Genomic DNA, 11,265 nt, shown 5'->3' with positions numbered 1-11,265 from the left:
CTCAGCTGCTCTCTGCACTGCCTCTGCAGGTATCTGTAACCCTTTGAACATCTGCACCGCTGCAGCAGAGCTTTAAACTTGTTTCTATTCACAATAACTTAATGCGCAAACCCTGCTCATCACTTCCTGTTAAGGAGGAAATGGAAGTATCACAAGGGCAAGTGGAAAGATGGTAACGCATGCGCACACCTTTCCTAGATCACTCCTTTATTACCATTGGTAATCTGATATTCACTGACAGCACATTAAGCATCCCAGGATCCATGTGTGAGTCACAGACTTCATTCACCAGTGGCTTTTATGTATTGTTTGTGGGCAAAGATGTTAAACGCTTTTCTTTATCTATTTGGTGAGAAATTCCAGGAATCAGATGTTTAGAGAAAATGGGGCATGCGCAGTAAAGTTACACACAATCCGAAAATGTTTGGCGTCTGTTCGTCGCGCCCGAGGCCACCGAGGAGTTATCAGTGGACTGTTGGAAGTTGGAGTGACTGATAATGAAAAGCCCAACAAAATCAGCAAAAACACAATGACGTCTCTATAACCTTAATTTTGAAAAGTTCATCACTTATTATTGAGTGAAAAGACTTTCTATAAACGGGTTGTCTGTAGTAGCTGATGCTGTCTGAGTGAGCATTAATATACTTGGAGTTCACGCGCTCATCCTGTATATGAATATCAGAGGCGCGCCGAGGTTTGGTTTCATTGTAAATATTTACTGCCCTGTTTAGATGCACTCGTGTTCGTGATGGATGTGATTGTTCATGTTGAATTTGAAGGTAAACTAAAAGTAAGTGCCTCCTCCTCCTCCTCCTCCTGCTGCTGCCGCTCCTCTGCCTTTATTTGCTCCATATGGTGTTTGACATGGTACCCAGGAAGGAAAAAAAAAACTTGTGTGGGCGGAGGAAAAAGCCTAGTATTTTGTCCGTCCTGAAATTTGATTCAGAAGTTCGGGATCCTGGAAGACAAAAAGCAAACGGAGGGGGAGGGAAGAAAGGCAGACGAGGACGGAGGGTTTTTTTTAAACTGCGAGGAGAGTAAACTCACCCAAATACTCCGCAACCTCCGACTAAAGTAAGTTCATTTATAAGAGTAACGCTTCTTGTTCCGCTCATCAGCACATTTGGGCATTTCGTTTCGCCAAAGTGAGGCAGGTTTGTCTGTGAAATGAAATGAATCGCTTTAATTGCTGCTGGATGCCACAAAATACACGATTCGTGATTTGTGAATGACCCGTCCTTTACGCGTAGCTTTCACGCGTGCGTTTTCCCCTCATTTGATTTATTTATCTATCAATAAATGAGGTGTTTCCTGCAGCTGCTACACTGAGCCCGAGAAGCTTCGTGGAGGAGGCATCGTATAAAGTTTTTGTTTTCAGAGAGTGGCTCAACACTGAAGGGAAAGTTATTTTTCAGCGGGTTTTAAAGCCACATACCCCTCTCCGCCCCCTACGCGCCACATCCAGGCCAGCTCCGATAACCGCCACCGACATTTATTCCTCCAGACCTTCAAGCCCCGTGGCTCCTAATTGATCTCTATACATGGTAAGGTCCTCGCTTGTTTGGAGAAACGTCGCCGTGCGCGCCCGCTCTGCGCCACAGTTGGTTGTGCGCCAAGAAAACCCAGAGAAAAATGCTCCAGATTCAATCTGCAGATGTTAATGAAGCCTTTGAAGACAAAGGCGCGTGACTGGTGTTATTTTACGCACACCTGGCAGACGCTTTTGTCCAGTAAGTGCATTTTATGTGCTTTAGAGTTCATAAGTGCTGGAAACATTCGTCCGTGTGTATGCATATGTGTAGAAAACAGTCATAAATGAATATGTATTTATAGATTGTATTTACTGTTGTAATACAGGAAAAGGTACAGTGTTACAATAACTGCTTAGGATTATTTGTGATATCAATAGTGGAGTTGAAGTAGTCCATGAAGAGCCATAAAGGAGATGTTCCAGTAAGCTGCTTCTGTGCTTTTTTAGACCTTTTTAACTAACTTGAACACCTCTGGTTCAGTTTCACATCATGAGATTGGAACAGGTGAAACGTTGCCCTGTTTCATCCTCCAGAGTTCTCTTAGAAGAAAGCTAAAGTCTGACCTCACAGTAGCAATGTAACACAAGATTTTCCATGAATCCACGAGTTTCTGAATTGAAATCTCATCAGTGTTATAATCCTGTGTTTTTTGGATTTGAAATATGTGTTTTAAAAATTTGTAGCTTCTAAAACTTTGGTCAAAGCTGCCAGGACAGGAAATACTTTTCACAAGATGCCGAGAACTGATTATCAGTACTGAAGGGACGTGTAGTGACATCCACACTTCAAAATATAACTTTAGAGATCCCTGATGGTGACACACTGAGCAGTCGGAGCACTTTGCTCAAGAAAGATTAGAAACAGGGGGGACATTATGTGAATACTTCGAGTGCCTTTAAATCTTGTTAATAAACACATTATGTCTCATTTGTTTAATCAGTATGTGAGTAAATACACATTTAACATTTCTCCCTGTTTCAGTTTTGCTCGGCAGGTCAGCTGTTTGCTGTAGCTTCATGGTTTTGGACTTCTTATCTCCCAAAATATCGATTTGCTCCTTTTAGGTGAAAACGGTCAAAGCATATTTATTACACCTCTGCAGTGCTTTCCATTTTACTACATAGATATTTGAGTCATCCTGCTGCGAAATACGAGCCAAAAGGAAGATTTTAACTAACAATAAGCTTCCTCCAAAGTGTTGAAACCTGCAGATTCACACAGTCTCATGTGTGATACGTTTAAAGGATGCAGGGCAACAGCACGGTGCACGCCAGCCACCTTCTGGACTTCCCGCTGTAGATCATAAAGCTGGAGTCTGTGATTATTGTGACGTGCTTCGGTGTGCACGAGAGTGTGACGCATTCGTGTGCTGATTTGCTGAGTTTCTCTACTGACAGGGATTCAAAACTGATGAGAAAGTGTTCCCAACAGAAACAGGGGAAGATAAACTTTGACATCCTGTCAGTGATGATTATTGTATAACCATGTGCATAAACCCATAATTTCCTCTATCCTCCCCCCCAAAAAAGCCCGCATAAAGCCCCAGTGAAGTTTTTGAGTGTTAGCGTCTCCCTCAGCGCTGACCTTTCCCCTGAGGTCAGGGCTGTTCTGGTCAAGACAAACAGATTCCTGAAGCAGGATATAAATTGGGCCTTACAGGTAGAAGAAAAGCGCAAAGACAGCAGAGGCTTGAAAGAAAGCGGATTACTGACGATATTTAAGGGAAAATAAAGATGAATCACTGTGTTTTCTCGGGGATATTTTTTCAGACGTGTGTATTAATCAAGCTTTTCTGACACTTTGGGGAATTAAGGTGATTTTCTCCCTCTTGTCTCTTTCTGCAGTCTGATGTTTTAAACTGATCTTGGCCTGATTTCCACCTGGACCTCTTCCTGCTCCTCTCAGGCTCTGTGACTATGAGCACCTCGGGGCTTCAGGCCACTAACCGGCAGAATGCAAAGGAGCTCGACAGCATGAAGGAATCCATCAGCGATATCATCAACCAGCTCCAGGACATCGACCCGGCCAGGCTCTCCTTCTCCCCCTTCCTGGATCTGGACACTCAGATCTCTTTGGCTCCGGTGTCAGACAGCCCCGAGTCTTCGGTGGAGGAGCTGCACTCGTCCTCCCACTCTGTCTCCGGCTCCCAGCGCTCGCTGGAACCGCCACCAGCGACGGATCAGCCAAGGAGTGAGTTATTACCGCTGCTTTTTACTGTCTCCTCGTCGGAGCTGTAGGATTTGAAGGGAGGCCAGAGCAAATTAGCAAAAGCTAAAGTCGGATTGAGTACAGGCTGGATCCAAATAGAGTTAGGACAGAGTCTGCAGAGGAAAAAAAGCATTGTTTGTGTTGAATGGAATAAGCTAAGAGCAATTATATCACAAAAACATTAAGAAAAACAAGTTAAGTCATTTTCCAGAAGAGAAAAAACTTTTAAAATCCTTGACTTTAGTCAGATTTTGGAAAAATCAGCTTTGAATTCTGGGTAAAATATCATAAAAACTTGAGTTGTGTTTTAGGAAAAGGAGCTTTTTTTTTGTAAACAAGACAAACATTCTTATAGTTAGATTTAATATTTGTGTGAGAGAACCAAGTCCAAGCTGTGAGGGAAACAGTTAAAGTTGGTGTTGGTGGGTGACTCCCATCTGTAATGTGAAGTGTCCAGATGTTTGTAACCCTTCTCAACAGCTTCTGGTGTTTAATGTGTGCTGTTTTGTGTCCTTGCAGCAGCGGCGGTCTGGATGTTTTTACGTTTCGGTCCAAACCATTTTTCTAGAGCTTTAATTTGTGTCCGAGGGCTTCTGTTGGTCTTTGGGCTCTCTTCTGCATATCGCACCCGTCAGATGCTTAATTAGAAGTGAATGAAATGTAATGAAAATTAAAGATGACACGTGGTTTTTGTGGCAGTCGGGATGCACCTCATGATGTACGACTTTACTTTTTATAAACAAATCCCATTTAAAGACCAAAACCAACAGCGAGTTGGTGCGACCGTCTACACTTTAGATAGATTTTTAAAGAAGCATCTGTACAGGACTATTTTCTGTGTATTAAAACACAACCCTTTGGTTAAACTATGTCACACTTTTAGTATACAGAAAATTTAATTCCTTTCACTGGTTGTTGGTTGTTTTGGTCCTTTTCATTAGATTATTTGACAGTAATGCAAATACACTCACATCGACCCGTCCAGGCTCTCCTTCTCCTCCTTCCTGGATCTGGACCTTCAGATCTCTTTGGCTCCGGTGTCAGACAGGCCAGTTCATTAGGGACACTTGCTAGTACCAGGTTGGGGCCCTTTTTTGTCTTCTGGTTGTTTTAGGGCATTGATTTAACAAGGTGCTGAAGTTTGATTGAGATTTGTTGGCTGCATATCCATGACATCAATTTCCCGTGCTCTATTGGATTGAGATCTGGTGACTCTGGAGGCTGTTTGAGTGCAGTGAACTGATTATCTATCAGCTCGGAGCGCTCTAAAAGGTCACCTCTGACATCAACAAGGCATTTCCATCCAGAGTGCTGCTGCTCACTGGATTGCTTCCCTTCGTCAAACCATTGTGTTGTGCAAGAAAATCCCAGCAGATGAGCAGTTTCTGAAATATTCAGATCAGCCTGTCTGACACCGACGATCCTGCCACATGCAACGTCACTTAAATCACCTTTTCTTCATCCTAGTGTTCAGTTTGAACCTCAGCAGATGGTTTTGATCATGTCTTCACGCCTAAATGCACTGAGCTGCTGCCATGTGATTGACCTAATAAAATGGCCCGTGAATGCATATATCATTACTACAGCTCAACCAAAGATGAATTAAAGTTCAAAGCAATTATTAGACTCTTTATTGGTTCATTTAAATGTTTTGATATATCTTTTTTTCCACACATATTTTCAGTAGCATTGAAATGACTAGAGAAATAAATAAAACATAATAACAAACCTTTCAAATATAGATTTCACAAATGTGTACACAAAGCCAGCCTGTTAAGGACACTGTGTATTAGGCTAATATTACCTACTGTTTACATGCTTCGAATACTAAACTATGAACAGTCATTTATGAGCAGGACAACAGCCTGCAGAAATCCAGCCTTATAGTAAATGTAATTAGTGTGTAAGCACCGCAGTTCAACCACGTAAACTAGAGGTGCCACTAATTGCTAATCTTGTAAGAACAGTTTATATGAGTATTTCGACTCTGCTTTGTATTTTGAAAGTAAGAAAGTGAATGATTGATTGGAGTAAGTCTGCAGCTGATTGCTTTTGATGTTTTTTTTTTAAATGTGCTCTGATTCGAACAGGCTCTGCTCCTTGCCACCAGCAGTCTGGCGTCAGTCTCCCACAAGAGCCTCGAGCGCATCGTGGGGAGGAGGGGGAGCTGGATCAAACTCTTTCCAGTCCTATCAACACGGCGCGCAATTTGGACGCCGCCACGGAAAACTGCGTCGGCCCTCCAACCCCGGCCTCTCAGGGAGACATTCCCAACGGCACAGACGCACCGAGATGGAGTCCAGAATCCACCAATCTGGACTGCACTGTGGACGAGGGTCGGCCTCTGATAGGGCCGCCGCCGGAGAGCGTGGAGCTGGCTGTGTGGAGCTCCGAGGGCCGGGGAGAGACTTGCGTGGCTGCGCGGGAGGCTTCGGATCGGGGGCAATGCCGCTGCTGCCAGTGCACATGCTGTCAGAGCAGCCGAGTCCCCGCTTTCTTCTCGGTGCTGGCCTCGCTTCTGTGTGCGTCCGGGATCCTCTATGCACTCTATTTCTACGTGCCCATCAAACCCCCTGACTTCCCTGACGTAACCAGCCGCATCGTTTTCACCTTGTGCTGCTGTGTGGTGGCCGCTGTCCCCATCCTGCTCGGTATGCGTCTCACAAACACACACACCTGCACGCTGACATTCAAAAACAGCCATGTGAGAGCCTTGAATGAAAGATAATGATTAAGAAAGGATTTGGTTTGTCTGGCTGCTTTGTCTTGGAATGCTTCAGTGTCTCCTGTCCTCTTTAATTTCATGCGCTTTCAGCCTCAGTAGCAGCAGACGTCTCCCAGGCCTCTGGGGAGAAGCATAATTTCCTTCTCCTTCACATAGCTTTAAATGGAAACTACAATAAGAGGCTGGCTGTGTCCTTCATCTCCCAGGCTGTGGCCTAATTGTTCGAGAACATTTTAATCACTTCCCAACCGAGAGTGACTCGGAATAAGAGGGCAGGTGGTAAAAAAAAAGGTCAGGCTGGTAGCTGTGAGGAGCATTTGCATGTGGGCCAGTCTACTGGCGTTTGCTTCACATTCAAATGATGGAATTGCAAAAACAAAGTGTGCTGTCAGGATGAGCGCGCTGTTTGCGGAAAGATGGCCCAGATTCAAGATGCTAACTGACTTATTGCTCCTTTATCCCTTGCAGCGATGCTCATGGGTGCAGCCTGCCAGTTCTGCAACGGCTCCTTCGATCTGCAGGAGTCGTTTCCCAGAAGAGGTGCGGTTCAGCAGCTTTTCGTCACCACATCCCTGGAGCAGTTACTCCTCTATGTCCTGAACCTTGTTGTTATGGCTGCGTTACTGCCTCAAGACCAGCTGAAGTTGGTGCCTATCCTGGTCATAATGTTCATCTTTGGAAGGTGAGGCTCAAAAGCGAGAAAGGTGGAAAGCTCCTGTGAGCCAGTGGGGTTGGTCCGACCTTACCGGATGCACGATTTGTTTTTCCTTTCTTCCCCTTCTGTGGTCACTCTCTTCCCCATTCTAGCCATTTGAATTACCCACTGTGGATGGGCCTGCTAGCTGCTGGCTTGTTGGAGGACTTTACATAAACGTCTCAGCAGCCTCCACGTCAGCTGAATTTCCATAATCCTTCTATCTGCGTAGCCGGAGTGCTACACAAATAAGGACCAATAAATCTGCCTAAAAGTCAGGTCTAGAATAACTCCAAACTGTTACACACAGATCACTTTGTTTCCAGCAAAGAACTCTGACATTTTAAGATGAGACCGTGATGTCCCCACGGAGAGTTAACCCTGTAACGCCACGTGTATCATATTTGACTTTTTGAGACCTCTACATCACCAGTAACACATTTTTAAGTAATAAATAGTGGATTTGGCAAATACGATATAAATTAAAACCCATATATGGAGATTAATATTTAATATCTTATTTTTTTATTTGGCAGAAAAGTCGATAAAGACAGGCTTTATTGAATATTACACCTGCAACAACCTAAGAGTTTCTAGCCATGCTGGCAGCCAGGCTTTCCTGTGAGCCCAGTGTTGTCATCAGTGTGCAAACGTGCTAATTAGTGACACTTTTTTCTGCTTCACAGACCAGAATTGAGAAAAGTCCAGAGTTAGTACACTGAATAGGAAGAGTGCAAAATGCCAACCCCATGTTGAAACTAGACAGAGGTAAAGGGGACCAAGACCAAAAGGTTAATGACTTTTTGTTACAGTTGCAAAAATAAAAAGGAAACCCATTTTGAGCCAGCACTTTAAGGAAAGGTTATTGAAAGATGTTTCAGTGATCAGTAGTTCACGCAAAAGTGTGACAACCACACACGTTTTCTCCAAAAGGAGTTTATCCTCTGTGCACCATAAATGACGGCGATGGCGTTGAGATAGTTATTTTAGTCCAAAGCGATGCACTGACAGGCTGACACTGCCGTTTGTAGAGCCACGCCACTGACAGGGCTAAAAATGAACACAACCACTGTCATTAACAAACCCAAAGAGAAGCTCTGGCTCTGCGTCACAGAGCGGTGCAGAGCTCAGACTGCGAGCCTCAAAATTTGCCAGTTTTACAAAGTGAAGTTGGTTTGTGCATCTGATTTATCAACCCTCTTATTAGATATTAGTTAGGCCTCATTTGTGACCTCCTGAAGTTTTGTCTCCTTTACTTTGGTCTCTAAGATCTGAGTGAAATGCAGCATCTGTCTCTTAACCTGCTCATTTAAACAGCCCGTCGCTGACTGCGTCTGCACTGCTGTTTGATGCTGGACGGGTATTACTCAGTTAGTTCTTAAAGCTGAGCAGCTGTCTGCTGTGGCCAGTAAAAAACGAGAGTACAAAAAACCCCAGTAAAACTGTGGTTTCGAAAGTTGCTATAAACTGCTGAGAGCTGTTTGTGTTATTGCACCCACTCCCAAAAAAAGGTCAATTTATGAGCCTACAAATCGATTGTAGCAACATTTATTGCAGTGCAGTGAAAGGCGTATATGTATTTTGGGAGACTTTATTTAAAAATATGGAGTTATTAAACATGTCTGGCAGACTGAGCTTAGCCGATTGGAGGTAACGCTGGTGGGGAAGCTGTGAGTGTCTGATTTCCTGTTTGATGTTTTCTTTTCGTGCTCCTCAGGCTTGTTTACTGGGTCACCCTGAACACGTGCGTCTCCTGGCGAGGCTTCGGCTCCGGCCTGAGCGTCTTCCCACTCCTCGCCATGGTGGCTCTTAATCTGTTCCTTGTGTACATGCTCCATCTCAGAGAGCCACTTTTTGGCTCTCAGGACGTCCTCTATAATCAGGTCACCCCCTCTTCCTGGTCATCACAGAGCCCGAGTGCCACACCAGACATCCTGGACGCTCAGTGAAGAGGCGAGCTGCCTGCTTCCTTCTCCGAGAGGAGGAGATCTTTCCAAAAATAGCCCATTCCTGTGGTCTGCAGTTCAGCACAGCTACCCGTGCTGCCACTGCAACCTCCAACTCTGTGACGGCTTGACTTGTGTTTTCTTGCTCCTCCCTATACACAACCTTTTATGTGGATTCATGCTTATTATCTGAAATGCAAGAGCTCCGCCTGCTAGTGGCTGGGGACGCCTTTGAACAATGCTGTAGTCATAAAACATTTGTCCTTTTAAGCTATTCCTGTGCCTACATTTAATGTTTTGAACTCTAAATACTTAAAAGCTATATATACATACATATATATGGCTGGATTTGGTTTGACCGAAACACGAGCAAAGCAGCTGCAGTTGTCAGACTTTATTATTATTTGACAAAGTTTGTACATGATGAAGACAGAATAAAAGCCATTTTGTAAAAAACAAACAAACAAAAAAAAAAACAAATGAAAAAATGTCTTCCCGTTGTTGGTTTTCCATTGACCGCTCTTTGCTTTTGCCTTGGCTGGGCGTCTATTCCTGGAGAGACGGCGGCGCGCGTTTTCAGAGCTGGGACTGTCATTATGTGATAATAACGTGCTCCATCTCCACCCTGCTGGCGTCCTCGCTGCTGCTGATGAACTTGCTCGGTTTGTGGCACCAAAACGGGGCCAAAACAAAAACGAGATGAGACGCAGTGCGTTTCGTCTGACACTCAACTGAAGAATACCCAGGGATCCAGATTACTATAATTACAGCAGTGTTGACCCGAGGTATTCACTGAATCTGAATGCATATTTTTCACCGTCAAATCCAGAGATTTATTTGAGTTTTCCAAATAGCAGTAAAGATTGAACCACACTCACGCACGTTACAAACAACCAGCACACAGGTTTGTCAGCGTCAGACTAAATAACCGGCTCTAAAGGTATCTGAGCACGGAGCACGGTGAGAGGGGAACACAGACGTTTTGATGCGTTTCAGAGTGAATGCCTGAAATTACTTTACAAATGACTGTTTATTAAAAGACCTTTAATTTCCTTTCTTATAAATTAATGTGCAAACGTCTTGAGCCACCACTCTTTTGTTTTTCTTCAAAATATTTTGCTTCCAAGCAGCCAGACTGTCTGGTCATTTTTCAAAGTGATAAAAAGGCACCTAACTCAGCAGATGAACCTGCATTGTTTAAATGTAACACTTGGCAAAGAAATTGTATCTTAGTAGCAGAATGTTACAATAACTCATAATTTGTTCCAGTTTCTTTAGTTGAATCCACAAAAAAATCCAAAGAAAGTAACATTTTTGCCATAACAAAGTGAATCCCAAAGAGCCACGAGCCAGAAACTGGGCATGGTGAGCAGAAACAGGACAAATGGGGGACTAAAGAAGAAGTCATGTCCATCTACTGACCATCAGACGTGGTCTCAGTGGGAGGATGGACCATTCTTAAGAAAGGGAAACGGGAAGAAAAGGCAGTGGTATGTCAAAGTATGTCAACTCTATGGAATCAGAAAACAGAACGAAAGAAAGTCGACATCCAAAGAAGAGCTTTGAGAAGTCTGGAGAAATATTCCAGAAGAAAGAAAGTTTGCCTGAGAGTTCGGACTGTGTTGAAGAATAAGTCAAATCAACCATGTACAGTGGTACAGTACAGAGTGAAATGAGACAACACCAAATAGAATTGTACAAACTGTTTTCTGTCTTCTGTATTTCCATGCATGTTTGCAGATGTTTCACCTATTTCCCATTTTCCGAGCAAAATACAAAGAAATTAGCTCAAGACTTTTGCACAGGACTGTATATAACATCAAATTTGGGGATTTCCTCAACATGTTTCCAAACAACTTTGAATAAACTTCATCTGTTACAAACTTCCTGCAAGCTGCTTTGAGAGTCAGCTGAAGTTCTGGATTTTTTTGGCAAGCAAAGTAATTCAAGTTTGAGCTTCTTTTTTCACACTCATAGTAAAATAAATTGGAGATTAATCGACGATCTGCTTGCTGCGCTGCTTCTCGTCTGTTCTGCTTTCATTTCATTTGAGATAAATTATTTTAAATCTGCACATAAAGATGTTAGATTAGCTTCCCATTCATCATCTCCATCCTCCTCCTGATGGAACCAAGAGGAAACAAACCATCACTCTAGGTC

General features: G+C 43.6%; 1 protein-coding gene across 2 annotated transcripts; it reads left to right on the top strand.

Moving 5' to 3' along the window:
- The first annotated feature begins 215 nt into the window (after positions 1-215).
- On the top strand, positions 216-11,092 carry LOC146558766 (uncharacterized). Of its 2 annotated transcripts, none has more exons than XM_085247730.1 (5): positions 216-267; positions 3,377-3,722; positions 5,831-6,391; positions 6,934-7,147; positions 8,877-11,092. In XM_085247730.1, exons 2-5 carry the CDS (start codon positions 3,449-3,451, stop codon positions 9,106-9,108), a joined length of 1,281 nt encoding a protein of 426 aa, XP_085103856.1. In that variant the 5' UTR covers positions 216-267; positions 3,377-3,448; the 3' UTR covers positions 9,109-11,092. The 2 variants fall into 2 exon arrangements, with proteins under 2 accessions (XP_085103856.1, XP_085103855.1); XM_085247729.1 differs by lacking the exon at positions 216-267 and adding an exon at positions 891-1,074.
- Positions 11,093-11,265: the final 173 nt, after the last annotated feature.

Source organism: Mchenga conophoros, linkage group LG15 (genome assembly GCF_057382185.1).
Source record: "Mchenga conophoros isolate Kocher_MC1m ecotype Shallow Benthic linkage group LG15, M_conophoros_male_GT1.1, whole genome shotgun sequence".
Classification (NCBI taxonomy): Eukaryota; Metazoa; Chordata; class Actinopteri; order Cichliformes; family Cichlidae; genus Mchenga; species Mchenga conophoros.
This window is presented reverse-complemented; position numbering and strand designations above follow the sequence as displayed.